At 37.9% G+C, this 18,167-nt stretch overlaps 2 protein-coding genes and 1 non-coding gene across 5 annotated transcripts in view; 1 reads left to right on the forward strand and 2 right to left on the reverse strand.

Moving 5' to 3' along the window:
- Positions 1-18,167, reverse strand: part of Lim3 (Lim3 homeobox protein) — a 166,431-nt gene that overhangs the window by 146,763 nt on the left and 1,501 nt on the right. The window lies entirely within an intron of this gene.
- Positions 1,267-15,904, forward strand: LOC110834472 (aromatic-L-amino-acid decarboxylase-like). Of its 2 annotated transcripts, none has more exons than XM_022073672.2 (12): positions 1,267-1,529; positions 3,671-3,839; positions 5,124-5,244; positions 6,275-6,388; positions 6,779-6,898; positions 8,281-8,410; positions 8,494-8,642; positions 9,843-9,954; positions 11,843-11,960; positions 12,196-12,286; positions 12,962-13,162; positions 14,451-15,904. In XM_022073672.2, the coding sequence occupies exons 2-12, from the start codon at positions 3,760-3,762 to the stop codon at positions 14,985-14,987; spliced, it is 1,773 nt and encodes a 590-aa protein (XP_021929364.1). In that variant the 5' UTR covers positions 1,267-1,529; positions 3,671-3,759; the 3' UTR covers positions 14,988-15,904. The 2 variants fall into 2 exon arrangements, with proteins under 2 accessions (XP_021929364.1, XP_021929373.1); XM_022073681.2 differs by lacking the exon at positions 1,267-1,529 and adding an exon at positions 2,622-2,698.
- Positions 17,321-17,392, reverse strand: TRNAP-AGG (transfer RNA proline (anticodon AGG)). The gene has a single exon. It is a non-coding gene; the product is annotated as a tRNA-Pro (tRNA).

An 18,167-nucleotide genomic window follows, 5' to 3' on the forward strand; every position in this document is an offset into this window, starting at 1 on the left:
TAAAATATTAAGAAGCAATCACTCATCACAAGATCTGCACAAGCGTTTAGATAATACTTTGCGTCGTAGTGCAGAGGTTATGGGGAGTCAAATAAAGCCTGATAGAAATAGATAACGGTGAGATGCAATTCCAGTGTTCGCCTGAATTTTAATAGGGTATTGTGGATAACTTCAATAAGGATAGACGTCCTTCACATCTGCATTCAAACAAAATACCTTCCGCATACAAAATAAACAATAACTACTCAGCGACCTCAAGTGAAAGTTAGATCATGTAATTCGTCAGTCAGATAATGATTTCCACACAGACGGACGATAATACAGGTATTAAGTACGATTTGTGATAAAGATATAGGTATTATTTTGTATTGGAACCACGCATATGATTTAGCAATTAATGTCCAATCAACATAATAATAAAGTAATAAAAATGTAACGGGTTACTTAATCTGTTCTACTTTCTAGGATAGGTCTCATAAATGACAAAAATAAAATATTAATGTATTTTATGTTGGTACAACTGGCCACATTTTTTATAATTTAATGCTATATCACAGCTCTTAAATTAACAAAAAATTAATAAAACTCGTTAAATAAAATGGAAGGAACTTGGAGTCACTGTTTCATTTTAAATTATTTTTGGCAAGGAACCGTCCTCAATTATTCGAACTTTAAGAATGTTTACCAGTAGGGTGATATCGGTATCGAAGATCATATTTCAAATATTCTAAGTAGAAAAATTTCTCTAATCGCAAAAATGCAACTTCAAAAAAGAATTATACTCGTCCATGTGATGGGTAATATTGCGCATACAAACCCAGAAATAAAAATAAAACAGATACATCAGAAAAAACAGAGGGATAAATTATATGGGCGGTCGAATAGTCGAAATTTGTCAACATGGTCAATAATCTTAGAATTTCTGTAAAGCAGATACCTCTTTGGCCTTTTGTAACAATTATGAATCTTTGAAGTAAAACCATACATGGAACCATGTTAATCAGTTACAGACAATCCCGCCTTTAAAACTTTGAGAACCCCTGAACTATTCTTCGAAGTGATAGTGGTTCATGGTACTTTTTTGTCTTTTCATTTCTCTCTCACTTTCCCCTCGTCTTAATTTCTTGTTAATTTCTTTATTTGTTCATTTATTATTACAAGTACCACTTACACATTCCCAGAAGGCATTAACAATTATTTTTATGACACAACCCAACCGCAGACTAAGTTATGTCACTTCCAGTAGGAAGGGGCGTCTATCACAAATTCACCAGTTGTAGTTAAGAAGTGAGGCAATGAGGTTCATGTAAGCAAATATGTTATCACGGCTTAGGCTTGTAGTTTATAAGCACAGATCTACAACTTAATAATATAATCTACTCTACAAACCGGAGAAAATAATTTAAATTACAAAAAATTGAATAGGCTTAATTGTTGTTGCTTGTAATAATCGAGTGGCATGAATGTACAATTTGTTGATCTACTTTATCAATCAGTGAAGTGAAGAATAAGAAGAAAAACAAAATCTGGTAAGTTAATTTGAATTTGTGAGATCTGATGTTCTAACAGAGGTAAAGAAGCATTGTTATCTTGGTTGTGGCGCCTTAGTATAGTATATGAGAATGTTAAATGGATAAATCTCGCCTAGTATAGATCTAAATGGTGGGCTGTTATGAACACAACATGTTACCATAAATGGCGAAGAATATCATGACTATCTGAAGGGGTATTAGTTTCCGAAGAAGACATGCTATATGAGATAATTTGTTCATGAGATTGTTTTGTTTTCTATATTCAATCATATTTCATTAATGTTTTCGAATCTCTTACTTCACAGACTGGTATAAACATCAATAACACCACCTCAACAATAATGTTATATTAATAATATCTAGACACAACTTCCATAAAATATACTGAGAAAGATGATAAAATTGTAAAAAACTATAAATAATTGTAATTTGAGTTTAAAAGTTTATAATTTACACCTGATGACGGTTTGATAAACCGAAACATGTTGTGAATGTTCCGATGTAAATCGAATGCTCGATATGGAACATAAGATGATATTTTAATTATTTTAATCATTTTAATTATGAAGATATCCGTCTTCTGGGTTATTGCGCTGTGTAGTCTGGTCGATGTTAACCAACGTTTCAGAGGTCATACTGCCTCCGCCCTGATGACGGAGGCAGTATGACCTCTGAAACGTTGGTTAACATCGACCAGACTACACAGCGCAATAACCCAGAAGACGGATATCTTCATACTCACCGCTGTGAGAACCTCAAGTCTTACATTTTAATTATCTTATCTTACTATTTTATTGTGATTTGACGGTAAACAAATATAATAATTATTTAAATAATTTATTCAATTGATCATTCATCACCACGTATATTTCGAGAGATTAACTGTAAAGTTAACTTTTTTACCAGCAACCTCACACGTGTGCGTAGCTTTCAGTACGCGAGTACCAGAATATCTCTTCAGGCTGCTTTCCTTTTACGTCATTTAAGGTGAAAGCGAGAGTAGTGGCCAGGACACTTTCTTACGCCTGCGGCAGTGCGCCATGAAATCACATAATTTAAATGAAGCGAGCCTTCCGTCACCCCCTAAAGTTTGTATATAACAGTGAAGAACTGCTGAAGTCTGGAATGGCGAGTTATAATTCTTCCCTGAACGCAGTCGAAATCTGGTTTGTACCTTACATCACAGTTCTGTATAACCCTGTGGAACAACATATTTTATTTATTCATGACTTACTACTTAGTAGCTCAGCCTATATATCGTAGAATAATAAGTTGACTAATAAATAATGAGTAAAGATTAATACGGAAGGAAGTGGTAATTTAAAATACCGCACAATTTCCCTGGAGGGACTGAGTAAAATCGAAAAAAAACTTAAATTAAGACAGCCGGTCGATATTAGAAAAAGGGACGTTTGTAATATGAAGAACTGACAACCACTAGGCGGCAACGTTTGTTCAGAAGCTTACAGTCAACCAGCTGGTCAAAACATTCCCCGTTCTTTATCGAACACGAAGGTTTATTACCATGTTTGACAGACGCCACTACAGTTACGCACAAAGAGGAGAAAAGTGAATGAACATCTTTTCCGGTGGCCATGCCCATCCTCTGTTTAAACATTCTGAATCTCGACTTATCTACTGGAAAATTGTCAACTCGATTTGTTTACGGGATATATCAGATTCGAATATCAGTTGGAAAGGCAGGTTTCTGTTATTTCCTTCGGCTTCTCCAGGCTAATCCTGGGGCAGTAAATTGTATAAAACAGATTCTTTTTAAAATTATTGCTTTCTTATCATAATAATTATCAACTCTCTCTTATAAGAAATACAGTTGGATAACAGTCAGTATCGTAGAAATAATCTTTTCAATTATAGGTTACCATTCAGTCACATTCTAACTTTTTTTCACATCCCCCCATACCACTACCAATTATTTCTTTTGTCTTCTGAACTACATTTTTACTGTCTATCTTCTTGTTATTTCCAACCCGATTACACGTCGCCAGTCTACTGTTAAATTTAAACAGCTTCAATTGTAATATAATGACTAACTTTCTAAATGACGGCATACAAAAGCTCGTATCCTTTGGTTAATTTCTCTGTTGCCTCTCATCTATTGTTATAATTCCCACCGACAGAAACAACGCAGTGCGAGCTTAAGGACGAGACAGCTGACACTTGTTCTGAAGACGACGACATCTCAGAGCAGCGGCTTGCATTCTGCAACATGGACGTCACCGAATTTCGCAAATTCGCCAGGGCTGCTGTTGATTTCGTGGCTGACTACATAGAAAACATTCGTGACAGGTGAGTTATAACCCCCTTCTTAAGCCACATATGGCGTCAAATGATAGGATCGTTAGTGAATGATAAATGGTAAGAATGGGGAAGGAAACGGTTGTGATATGACTTAAGGTACTAAGCCATTTTCCCGAAGAAGATGAAGAAAACTAAAATAATCTCATTCAGGATAAATGATTATAATTTTTATTACAGGATTTATAGTGTCAGGTTGTTTGAAGACGCTACTTCGACTGTAGGGGTGTTCAGTAAAAGGAAATTAAGTCATACTGACTTCAAGCAATTCTTACGGACAGACAACCAAAGATGGATTAATTCATCCTCCATCCTCCGGGTAGTTATAATCAATCCTATATGTTAAATTGTGGATTATTTATCGGCACTGTTTTAACTTCACATCTTATGGCTATTAGATTAGATGAGAAGACAGTTATGAAGTAAATACGTAAACAAGTAGAATAAGACCGATGTTACATATTTCATTATATTATTCAGACACTCTCCCAATTCTTGTTTATATTTCATTAGTAGTTTATTTAACGATGTCATTAATAAGCCAAATTATATAGTTAATTAATAGGTTGATTAGTGAAAGATGAATCAGAAGGAATGCGAGAGGAAGCGGTCATTGCTTAATATTTGGTACTTTCCTAGAGACACTGAAAAAATAAACACGAAAACCTTTAGTCAGGGTAGACGGTCTCCGTGCTTGTATTTGAACTCAGTGTCTTCAGAACATAAAGAAGTTTTGACCGTTCGACCGCGACCTACATTATCCCAAGTTCGAATCCTCACAGCGGCCTTTGTGATGAGTCACTTGCGCCTGTCAGCTGTCTCCCGCTGCTGTGGACACCAGAGATCGCTGATGTCGAAACTTGGAAACTGGTGATTGACCGGCTCTTTAAGATGAACATCATTTCTGTCTCTCTAGCCTTATATGCACTACGAAACTTCTCACGTGGCATTTACGTTCCTTAAAAGGCGTATCATTAATCATCAAGTTTGGTGGTAAAGACTTCCTTTATATCTGAACTTATAATAAGCATTAATATTACAATATCGTCTTTGCACCTATCACCCATTTTAAACACCTCCGACGCCAGTCTTTTTTTTCGTACGCTTTTCCACTCAGGCACTTAATATCAGTCTTCAGTGCCGCAAATCGCCAAGGGACAATCTTGTTCTGCGCAAATTCCGATACTTTTAAAGTCCTGTGGAAAGCCGGTTTAAGCAGGGACTTGTTCACATGATGTTTTCTGCATGGTTTAAAACGTCTACGTAATGTTCCAGACCGGTTCTACCGTCAGTGGAGCCCGGCTACCTACAAAAACTTATCCCGGGGGACGCGCCAGAGCAGCCAGAGAAGTGGCAGGACATTCTCGCCGACATGGAACGTGTCATCATGCCAGGGGTATGTACATCTAACTTTGGAGATTCTTTCTTAGTTGTGTCATCTATAGAAGACGTCACCAAATTGCATGCTTCAAGGCCACGGAATGACTTCGTCCCTCTTACTGAGCGTCTGTACGTCATCAGCACAGCTTGGTGATATTTCCTTCCTTTTCACTCGCCTGATCACCATTGTTCATGTTGCAATAGTGAACGATTTCGTTGACTTCGAATTATACAATTCTGTGACGGCTACTATAACCACATGAGACTGGTTACAATTATTTAGAAATGAGCTTTTTTAGAAGGAATAAAAGTTCTATTTTGGCCTCACGTAAAACAAGGCTACATTGAACCAATAAGAACAAAAGATAAAAAAATAAAGACATCTGCTAACGTATAATGCAGGCCCGTCATTACTAAATCTTATCGGAAAACATTAAATAATTCTGATATTAACTATATGGACGGACGGATACAGGTCCTCCTATTTTACACCATTTTACCTGATGATGGAGGTAGAAATTACCTCTAAAAAGTCAGAAAATTTATGCTAGAATACACGGCGCAACATTCCAGAAGGCAATTATCTTCAAAGTCGTTGCCTTAAGAACCTGAAATCACAGCCTCATTATGTGTTGAGGCATATAAACATGGTGAACTGTGCGAAGATTACACCTGACAATGCTAACGTAATTAGGATCTGTACTACCAAAAATATTGCATATAAATGACGTACTAATTCTTTCAAGTTTATTTAATAGCTTCTTCTACCTTCATAACGTAGACTGATATCACAAGATCTTCCCTGAAATTTTCTTATTTTAACACTGTGTTAATAATTAACGGTTCTGTGAAGTAATTAGTACAGCATATAAAACCAACACTGTAAACGATAATCAGAAACCCATTTTACGTAATCCTCCTTCCGAATATGAGTCCTTCGGTTTAAATGACCTTGAACACTATTAAGGTCGATGGAACCGGAGGCCGCTTTGAACAGCCAGTGCCAGGTGACAAATACTAATATCGTAAACGCATTTATCTTGCAGATCACACACTGGCAGTCACCACATTTCCACGCTTACTTCCCGGCAGCCAATTCTTACCCTGCTATTGTGGGAGAAATCCTCAACACAGGAATTGCATGTCTGGGATTCAATTGGGTGAGTCCGTCACTGCATCGAAACTGTATCACGCTTATGTGACGACATGTTAAAAGTATTCAAAAATAAATCTAAACGCCCGAAAAGGTAAAGAAACAACAAAGTGAAGAGTAGTGCTTGAGTTTGGATTACACTGGCTTTCCAAATAAGTCCTTCGAGATTTTAATATTTCATTCCTATTGCTGTTCATTTTTTGAAGTTAAAAATCTATTGCTGACCGACAACGCGAGAACTTTTTCCCAACGCTGTTTACTGTTTCGATAGGGGATAAGGTTCAAAGAAAATTCTCCCATTATAACACCAGAACAGAAACGTCTTCGGTTTACCTTCACGAACATAAAGTAGGGGCTACAGTGGATTAATAATGATTATGAAAAACAATCATTGCAGGCTGCGAGTCCAGCGTGCACGGAATTAGAAGTGATCATGATGGATTGGTTGGCGAAACTGCTGGACTTACCAAAAGAATTTCTGGCTTGCACTGGTGGGTCCGGTGGAGGAGTCATACAGGTAAATCGTATGTTATGAAAATAGAAAGGTAGGTACGTATTAACTTATCAGAAGGGAAGAGATCGGTTTAAAGACACAAGGTAGATGACAAGTGGTCGGATGGAAGGATAATATTACATTTTATTTACAGAAATAGGGTATGGGAATATCAAGCGAATTCGTCTAGTTTATGAGGCATGACTGGTGGTTGCTTGCAAACAAGGTGATGAAACTCCGGGTTACATCAAAGACGAGGCATTTCTTGACCGTCTGAATAACTACAATGAACCTCAATGACAGTGGAATAACAACGACCGGGACTCTTTGAGGCATTTGGGGAGTCTCTGCAGACGAGATGATATTACCGACGTGGACACCGGATGTCATAGAACACGGCAGTGAAAACGCTGTTTAACTAAGAAGACGGTAGATAAATGTATGGCAGTCATATGTGAAACACTGTCTGTTGATCCTTAAAAATATGACGCGCTAGAATACACCGTTGTATGAATACGCAGACTGGCGAAATGCCTGGGGTACGTAAGCGATAATGTGTCTAATCGGAGATCGCAGAGTGGAATTTGTGGGAATCTGATGGTAATTATATAATGTAATTGTATACAACCAGGTCGTGAAGACGCATTTTATTTATTTTATTTTTATTTAGTGTTCTGTCTGATGACAGGTCCATATGAACAGGATCCTTCCATCCTTTTCTCGGACTGGGACCTGTACATATACGTTCTTGGCAGATGATCCAGAAGTGGTTTGTCATTGCCTTCTTCTGTGTGTGAATGGAGTAATTGTTGGGATGCCACGGAGGAAAACTCCGTGTTGCCTAGACCACGGCCTTGCCCAACACAAGTTATAAATTCGAACCCGAGACCCCAGGATTACAAGGCCAGCATTCTAACCGCTAGACCACCTCATCTTATTATTATTTAGTGTTCTGTCTGACGACAGGTCCATATGAACAGGATCCTTCCATCCTTTTCTCGGACTGGGACCTGTTCATATACGTTCTTGGCAGATGATCCAGAAGTGGTTTGCCATTGCCTTCTTCTGTGTGTGAATGGAGTAATTGTTGGGATGCCACGGAGAAACCGGGGAAGCCCCCGGAGGAAAACTCCGTGTTGCCTAGACCACGGCCTTGCCCAACTCAAGTTATAAATTCGGGCACCGCCGGGAATCGAACCCGAGACCCCAGGATTACAAGGCCAGCGTTCTAACCGCTGGACCACCGTGGCTGAAGACGCATACCCACAGATAAAAATCTACTTGTACCATTTGGAGTAATGCTGTGTAACAAATTTGTTCCATATGTCCATATACAAGAGATAGTTCTTCTAAGAACAGGTGGCTGGGATCTTCAATGGGAGCCTGTATGATGTTTATTTGTGTAGGGATCTGCCAGCGAGACGACTCTGGTGACCTTGCTGGCCGCGAGGGAATGCAGAGTCAGGAAGCTGATGGAAGTGCATCCTGACTGGGACGCGGGCACGATCAGAGCCAAACTCGTCGCCTATTCTTCAGGTACAGAGCATGTGCATTCTGTAGATATTTAAGCTGTAGAAAAATACATTCCGGCAAGTAACTGAAATATACGTGAATTGCAGATCAGTCCAACTCCTCAGTTGAGAAGGCGGGTGTGCTGGGCGCTGTGACCATGAGGCTATTGCCCTCAGACCACAAGTGCAGGCTGCGAGGTGCAACGTTAGAACGGGCCATTAGAAGTGACCGGGAGAAGGGTCTTATTCCTTTCTATGTGAGTACTATTGCTTACTGAATTATTTCGCTGCTTAATGCAGATTACGTCTTGTGAAGTATCTTTTGCAAAATTGTAAGACGGTGAAACTTAAAAAGGCAATTTCATGAAATCGTATTGCTGAAAATTTAGTGTTGTTGTAGATCAAGACTTGGACAATGTATGATATAATATGCCAGAATAGAAGTGACCACGATAAAAGCTGATCTGCACATCTTTGTGTGATGGTAATTCTGATATAAATATATGAATCAAGATCTTTTCACCTGATAGTTTTGAATGGAACACTAATAGGTATACACAAAGAATAACAAACCATTTATAGATGAAGGAAAACTAGAAAGAGCTTACAGTTTATAGCGGGAACCGTATAAATACCAGAAATGAAAGATAAATTGAAGTAGATTATGACTGTGTTCTCGCATTTCCTATAACAACTCTCTAAGATAAAACGTGAAAGTGTAGAAAATAGTCGATCGAACATTAAAATCTCCTTATAAATATTCTAAAATTGTTCTGAGCACCTAAAATCCCTTCTGAGGGCATCAATATGAGTATGGGTACACGACTAAGGATCCTTGGCATGCGCTGACGTCATACACGAAATCGAATTTAACCGCAAAATTTTATTGCAGATTCGTTGTTTTCCTAACTGATATATCCATGCAACTCGAAATCTAATTTACTTAACACCTTTTATTGCAGAGTTTTCGCGTGTTTGCATCACTGATAAATCGAATTATCTCGAAATCGAACGAATTTATTAGATAAGTTTCAACTGCACAGACCTTCATCTGAATGACAATTTATTAGAAGTAGTAGAAAGTAACAGCTGAAGAAACTTCCACATTCATCCGTCTACATCCGGAGGTCTATTCGTTCGATGTACGTCGAAATAAAACTAATTTTGACATACAGATAGTAACAGTTATTATAGAATGTGTTGAAGGGAAACAATTTTTGTTTCAAATATATCGAAGTCCCTGCAGACAACATTAGCAGCTGATGCGCATCTAACAGAAGGACCGTTTTTAATTGAAGGGATGTAAGTGAATGTAAAAAAGCCTTAGATACCGAGTAGGAATTCGAAGACCGACAGCATCCAGAAGGGAATGGCAATATTTCAGACCACAACATGTCTTTAAAATAATACATTTGGTTCGTACAGCAGCAGCGATAGAATATTTTTCTCTTCCAAAGGTTGTGGCAACTCTGGGCACTACAGGGACGTGTGCTATCGACTGTCTCGACGAACTTGGACCGATTTGCAAGAAGGAAAACTTGTGGATGCACGTAGACGCTGCTTATGCAGGTATAGGCCTGTTATACAACAAATCTAAAATAACGCTATCTCAGAAATAAAATATATTTCATTCGCTTTATAAAGTGTTGTACTAATCATTAAACAATAAGATATGTACTTTATTTTTTTGTAAAAATACAAGTTTAATAGGTCTGTATGGTAAATTGTAAACTACCTATTGATGATATAGGATTTCAGACTTTCGCGGCGATTACAATCAACAAAATCTTCTAAGGCAATCAACCGCGTCAATTGGTTACTGGCCTGTGCATACACAGGCTACTTCCGAGATATCCAGTCACATCAGAACCCTGATGATGGGGACAAAGTTGGTTCCCGAAACGTCGGTTTACTACGGTAACCAGTTGACGCGGCCGATTGCCCGAGAAGATTTTATTGGTGTACCTATTGATGATTCAATGTATCTACTGATGAATTATTTATATTCATATTAAAATAATGAAAGATACGTACCATTTTCTGAGGGACTGATAAGCCACAAATTCGACCTTATGTCTACTGGCAGGTCTTGCCTTGTTCGACAAAATGGTAATGCCGTTTAACACACTACCTCGCGCGCCTTAAGAAAAGTAAAACAACTAAAAGTGATAATACATTACTCCTAATTCCGTAAATTTGGTGGGGGTACAGAAATGGTTCTGAGACATTGTTTATTTCTCACGTTTCCATAGATGTTTGTGTATGTTACAAATGTGGCACGTCAGCACACATAATTCACTGAATGAAAACTGACTTTGATCGAAGAGAAAACGTAAGCAGGGATCATATTTGAGCAGCGAGCTGTTTTTTTCCATTGCTTGCCTATGTCCTGCCATTAACAGTACAGTAGTGTTAAAAAAACTCTTCATACAAGAAGTTAAGACACTTTATATGACCGATAAAGAAAGTTACAGACTTAGTTAACCACGAAAGTAGTCGAACTGAGGAGGATGACGTGGGGGGTAAAGAACGTTACATAACGACGAATGTCGTCATAAATACGCTTTTAACTTCAGTTCAATTCATAATTACATTAATAAAATACATTTCAAGGCAAGACATATATTTAACTTTTGATAAATGGCCTATTTAACTACGCCGTTATAACTCAGATTATGTAGCGTTCAATGATGACTAATGAGCCATAACTGGAACGGATATGGAAGGAAACGGTCGTGGCATTAATTCAAAGTACTATTCCCGCATCAAGATAGCAGTCTGCGGGTCAAGATTTAAACCAGGGACCTCCCAAATACGAAACGGGAAGTTCTAACCGCGAGATCGCGACGTTCGATAATTCTGATGGGGGAGACAAGACATGCAAAGAGGATTTTTATGAAACACCGAAAACATGTGATGTTACTATTAAGGCGGTAAAGTTGTCGCTGGTACTTAAGAATTACACCATACAGGCGTACGGGAGACGAGTAGTTTTCTTGAGGCCCAAAGGAATTAAGCCCAGTATCCATCGGATTGGATTCTGGGTGGGCCGCAGAGCCGGTTTGAGCGTTGTGACGAAGAGAAAAACTTTGCCCTGAGAGAAACAAAGCCACAATTCCTACATTCCCTAGCCTAGCCATTATACTGATTGAGCCATCAAGGCTCTAAAATGAAGTGGGTCTTACAGAAATAGGTCGCGAATGTGAACGGCAGAAAGAACATTCTCAGGATAGTGTCCATCGGCAGACTTTTACAGTAACGGATCCTTTTATCAAAATGAGAGTTAATATTGTTCTGTCTTCTTGTTTGTTACGCCGCGCAGAAGTTCACAGACGTTTCAGAGGTAACTGCTGCCATCATCAGTTTGTTTGTCTGTAAACTTCTACACGGCACAAGAACCCAGAAGTCCCCCGTGAGAACGTGAAATCTCAGTTAGTCCTGCTATTTAAATTTGCAGGATCAGCGTTCGTATGTCCGGAGTATCGTCACATGATGAACGGGCTGCAATTTGCTGATTCATTCTGTTTCAATCCTCACAAATGGCTCCTCGTGACTTTCGAGTGTTCCGCCATGTGGTAAGCAATGTTCATATTAATCGCATTTATAGTGATTTAATTTACTTAATATACAGGGTGAGTACAAAAGAACTCTACACTGTTTAAATTGACACAGAAAATAAATCAATTTAAAAAGTATAAATTTCGTTAATGCTCACTCTGTGTAAGAAATTTCACTCTGTTCCATCGAGTCCTGGCCCAACTAATACTCGTAACAGACATTGGTCCTGAAGCCATTGGTCTTTATTCACAGGGTGAAAGACTCCAGACTCTTAGTGGAAGCGTTTGACGTGGACCGGATCTATCTGAGACATAAGAACCAGGGACTATCCCCTGATTACAGGGTGAGTAACTTAACTTGAGTCTTTTAATGGTGAAAATTTAAAAAAAAAAATTATTGATATTTCTTTAAACTCTCAGTGCAATAAAAAGTCATCATGCTGAGTGAGATTATTGTAATGCAAAGTGTTACTCGTAGGTGACTACCAACAATAGTGGTAAAATGGCTACCTCATTCTGCTGGTAGGTAACTGTCAACAATACTATAAAAACAAAACTTACATGTTTGCTGCCATGAAAAGAAGGACAAAATCGATGTCGTTATAGTCTATTTCGACTCTTAAAACACCACTGACTGAGACGACTCTTAACATGTTATAAAAATACCAGCTGCTAGGACAATGCTGTCGCATCTGACTCATTTAAAGTGAGACACAATTTTAATTGAAATGTATCTGTTATTCTGTAGTCCGTGATGTTTCAGTTGGTATTACAAGTAGAGAATAGAGCAAGGAAACGGGCGATTTTAAAAACCGGTTTTCTGGGTTCAGGTGTGGCTGTGGAGGGATTACGTCACCCTACGTCTTGCATAAACCGTGTCATTTAGTATACGCTTTGTTATGTCAATTTTGTGGCATTGTTTCACTTGAATGTGGAGAATTGTCCATAGAATTCCAATGTGGAGCATGGTTTTCCTCGATCTATCCAGAAGACCTACCCTCTCACTTTATCTGTCTCAGCACTGGCAAATCCCTCTGGCACGCCGGTTCCGTGCGCTAAAGTTATGGATGGTGCTGAGGTCGTATGGGGTCCAGGGCTTGCAAATCTACATTCGGCACCAGGTCACCTTGGCCCGAGATTTCGAGGCCCTGGTTCGAGAAGACGATCGTTTTGACGTCGTCACAGAAGCCGTCCTGGGTCTGGTCTGCTTCCGTCTCAAGGTAACAATCATAACACGGCAAACTGTTATAACGCGTATTTTCATTACGCGATTTGGTTATAACGCGAGACTGTTCAAGGACGTAACAATTACTAGCATCAGAGCAAATTTTTATTTTGTGCTAAATCAAACACAGTTTAAAGAGTAAAGTTATTTTTATGCTTAACTGCCATGACATGAATATAAGCTCCGTGTATCTTTAACTTCAGAACCATATCTTAACCTGTCAGCTTCATCTACCTGTGTTTTAACGAAGTTAAAGTGACAAATAAGCAATTGACAGAACGTACGCATACTTCTGGGTTAATTATTTCTTTGACGTAAATCATATCAAGCTCTCTACTGGCTTTCCTTAATGTTGAACAGACTGTATATCGAAATTTTTTTAACAACCCTCTAAATTTTAATCTCTCCACTATATCAGGGGCTGTTAGTCTTTCTAGATGTAAGGTCGCGGTTCGCAGTTGAAAATATATTGAAACTTCTTAGCAATATGTTAAAAATTGTAATACTTGAGGTTCTCACAGCGGTGAGTATGAAGATTTCCGTCTTCTGGGTTGTTGCGCTGTGTAGTCTGGTCGATGTTTACCAACGTCTCAGAGGTCATACTGCCTCCGTCATCAGGGCGATGAGTATGAAGATTTCCGTCTTCTGGGTTGTTGCGCTGTGTAGTCTGGTCGATGTTAACCAACGTTTCAGAGGTCATACTGCCTCCGTCATCAGTGCGATGAAGATTTCTCTCTTCTGGGTTGTTGCGCTGTGTAGTCTGGTCGATGTTTACCAACGTTTCAGAGGTCATACTGCCTACAGACCAGACTACACAGCGTAACAACCCAGAAGACGGAAATCTTCATGTTAAAAATTCCAGGCAAACCAGCTTATGTAGCCTGTTACTCAATGATATTATTTAATTGATTTGTTAATTTGTCGTTCGTATTTAGTGTTCACTTAAAATTGCGCAAGCATTTCGCGATATACTCCGCTCTCAACGCTTGATAAACCGACTCATGTCAGTATAGTCATTAAATCTAATTACAGAATAATCTACTCATGGCGTCATCATTAGACCTACATCCGGTTATCAATGTAACTATCATAATTCGTATTAGTTTAAGGTCTGATTTAATTTGTCCAGCCTACTGAAAGTACCTACTATCTAATGCAATTGAGTCAAATGTACACACAGCCAACCAAAACACGTTGTTGGCGAAAGAAATTTATTAAAATAAAAATAACTCAGTGAATGATAAAATTATACGTGATGAATAAGTTCATATGTTCATTCCCAGGGCCCAAACCAACTAACGAAGAGACTCCATGACCGTCTAATGGCGCGTAAGAATATCTACGTTATCGCAGCGACATTTCAGGATAAGTACATCATCCGGTTTGTGGTGTGCAGCCGTGTAACAGAGTCCCGAGACATTGCGTTCGCCTGGGAAGAGATACGAAGCCAGGCCAATGAAGTTATCGGCGACAATGTCGACACCGAAATAGATAACCTTCCTCATAAGAAACAAAATGGCGTTTGTGAAGACGAACGTGGAATTAGCGACGGAAACGGGGCGTCTGATGACATATCCGAAATACTCCCTGCAAGTAAGAAGCGTAGATACAACCACGAAGACAGGCCCATAAACAAAGAAATGGCAAAAGAAACTTTGTTACCTGACGGTATTAACGGGGTAACACTGATTCAAGCAGAGGCGGTTGTTCTTGGTAACGCGTGTATTGAAGAAATGTCCAAGGAAATGATCGCCCTGACTAATGATGCTGTCCAGGCTGTCAACATCGGTGACGGCAATGACAGTGATAGTTCCAGATGATGAACAACACAGGGCCGATTTTTCACCAAAACAAGATACAAAATCTAGGGCTATAATGTCAATTTTGGTTTGCTACAATAAATTACTGTAGACGTATTATTCTACAGATTAACATACTTATATCACACAAAGAAACACACAGTAGCTTATAAATATCTGATCTACTTACGGACTGATTTATTAGTCGGTTCATTTATCCTTTGAATAGGTCTAATTAGAATTAAGAAATGCCCAATAAGGACTCTGAGTTGGGAGAAAACTGATTCTGGGTTGCCTTAATTGAGTTTTTGTGCCTGTCTTTGGTAAAAAAAATTGTCTTCTGCGAATATAATGTCTGAGGGAACTAGGTATTTCAAAAACAGATTTATATTACAAATAATAAAACTGAGCTATATGAACAAGACAATTATAATTATTTAAAGTGGAGCTTCATAAATTGTACACTTCATTATTTCCAGAATGTTCATTTAACGTGATGGATTCGTATAGCACAGGTTCAAAATGGTAAGTGCGAAACGTCTCGACAGGATACCACCTTGGAGGCAGAGGAAGAGAAGGGACAATGATATAGTTATATTCCATTATCCATCAGGTATAATCTCAGTTTTACAAGACGATATTTTTTAAAAATCTTCCGAAAAAATATAGAGCAACTTCTTTCGGTATTACTGTAACCACATGGGGTAGCACCAAATACACATGTAGGCTCATATCTGATTTTTTGGTCTATATAATTTCCCAAAATATTATATTTTTATTTCTGTGTAGATTTATAATTAATTATTAGTATTTTAATGTTTGTAGGATAACTACTGAGTACTACTCTGACACTATTGATGATTAACCACATAGACTAAATTATTTAAAAGAGTGCTGTTAAATATCTGTACTACGAGAAATAAACATATAAAAAGGAACATGTAGCTTCTATGCATTATTTTATCATTTTGCTGAGTTATCTTTCATAACGTTAAATTGGGTTGTTCATATAATGTAGGTAGGCGCGTACAGCTCCTACTTTTGTGTTCGGTGCCCTGTCCTAAATGCTGAGAATTTTAAAATGTGGACTAACATTTAAGGGTAATGTATTAATATCTTTTGAATGCTTTTATGTAGTATTAATCTTTAGCTAAGAAACACAGCAAATGTTAAATATTATAGAAAGACGCAAGAACCTTGTCTACAGAGGAACTTATGTGAACATTGCTGAAAACACAATTAAATTTCTTCAAGCTTCGTGAAAAATAACGGTCTTAAAGTGGTGATAACGACATAAAAGTGCCCAGATAACTTCTTTGTCAAAGGTCCACATTTTGAGACAAAATAAACAATCTGAGAAAAACAAAAGAAAAGAAGACAATGTTTGGACACTGGAACAGTAGCCAACAATTCAAAATCCGATGTTCTTATTTTTGAAAAATTTCTAAACTCACTTCCATCTCCCATACTAGAGTTTACAAGCAAAGTTGGCTCAGCACGTTTTAAGCAAGGCCCTTATCTTGCATCTTCGTTTAACTTTCTTTTTTCTTACTTACCACTTATTACAATAAAAAAATTACCATAAATTTATCTGTTTTCGCATTTTCTAAATGAAGATAAAACAATTGTTTATTCAAATTTTATTTTTTGCAGGACAGGAATTTGATATCGTTATTAATTATCTCTTTTCTTCTTGCCTTTTCTACTGCTAGACATGTTCCTCCTAGCTTAATTTTGTGTACGAGGAGGTATTTTGCTTTGTTAAAGCGTATTTTTCATCTGTACTCAACAATCTCCACTTCGTATTACTGCATTTATGCATATATTTAGCTTCGTTAAATTTGTGTATTTTAATTCATGGCGATGAAGCGTACCATAACGAGGGGCTTCCTTGAGTAGATAACTTATCGAAAGTTTCAGTCCCAGACTTCAATATTCACTTGTTCATAACTGAAAGCTAAAGTAATTTACTTCGGAGTAAACAAAATTCATAGTCTTCATAACAAACTGGCAAAGAAAATATGCATCGGTTGCTAGAAAAAAATCCATTTTGTCAACAAACTGCTGAATATTAATAGTCACTGATTCTGGAGCGATTGGTACAAGATATTCACTGACAACGATTTTATTAATCGGTTTCCGTAAAGCAATATCGAATCTTGAAATACATACATGCTCTGCCATCTAGAGAACGCTCAGATAACTAATTGAAAGAGCTAGCTGGTATCTCTACTTGTATCGAACAAAACGCGCCCTAAATTGGGCAAACGCAGACGAAGTTCTTAGTTTCTTGCAGCATCGTATATTGCGTATTCCAAAAAGTCTGAACCAGTTCCGTATTACATAAAAAAAATGGGCTCGTCCGGGATTTGAACCCGGGACCTCTCGCACCCTAAGCGAGAATCATACCCCTAGACCAACGAGCCGTTGTAATGAAGTTTGTTGGATACTCTATATACAGAGTGAAGTATTAAAATTGTAATAAAGAAAGTTTGTAGCGTTGAATCCTCCTTAAAAAGTTTGTGAGTCCTAGTAAGAATTGTCCACAAAACTATAACGTTATTTAACATATTCACAATAAGTCATCAATGAAATCCTGAGCCACACAATCAAGTCTAAACCTCTTGGCATCATTACTTAAAACAATAATAGAACCATTGTAAATTATCATATGTGAATTTTCAAACGACTGAATGACGTACATAGTGAACTGTATACGCCCAACATTCAATAGTCTATGGCACAGTTCCACCTAAAAGTTTCTCTCTTTCCTGACAACATACCACACACTACAACACAAAAGTTCGTAGAATAAATTAATGAAGAATACTTCCTCCTTAACCTGTATTACGCACACTTTGTTCCCAAAAACAAGGTAATATAAGACAGACTGCTCATAACTATTGGAGAACGAGATTGTAGTATGTATTTTATCCAGCAACTTGTACTTTGGCAAACAGGTACGTGCTAAAATCATTAAGTCATTCACATATTTAGCCAAAAAATTGACAAGATTTTGTGTATATTATTACAAAGGTCAGTCTTCAAGGTACATCAATTAAATTTAAATGTGTTTTTATCAGATGTCCACATCGACCAGACTACACGGCGCAACAACCCAGAAGACAGAAATCTTCAAACTCACCTCTGTGAAAACCTCAAAGCCTACGTGTTTTATCTATTTATAACATGAAAAGCACT

This window comes from Zootermopsis nevadensis, unplaced genomic scaffold (genome assembly GCF_977971745.1).
Source record: "Zootermopsis nevadensis isolate Lab colony 2312 unplaced genomic scaffold, Znev_1.0 Znev_ptg000021l, whole genome shotgun sequence".
NCBI lineage: Eukaryota > Metazoa > Arthropoda > Insecta > Blattodea > Termopsidae > Zootermopsis > Zootermopsis nevadensis.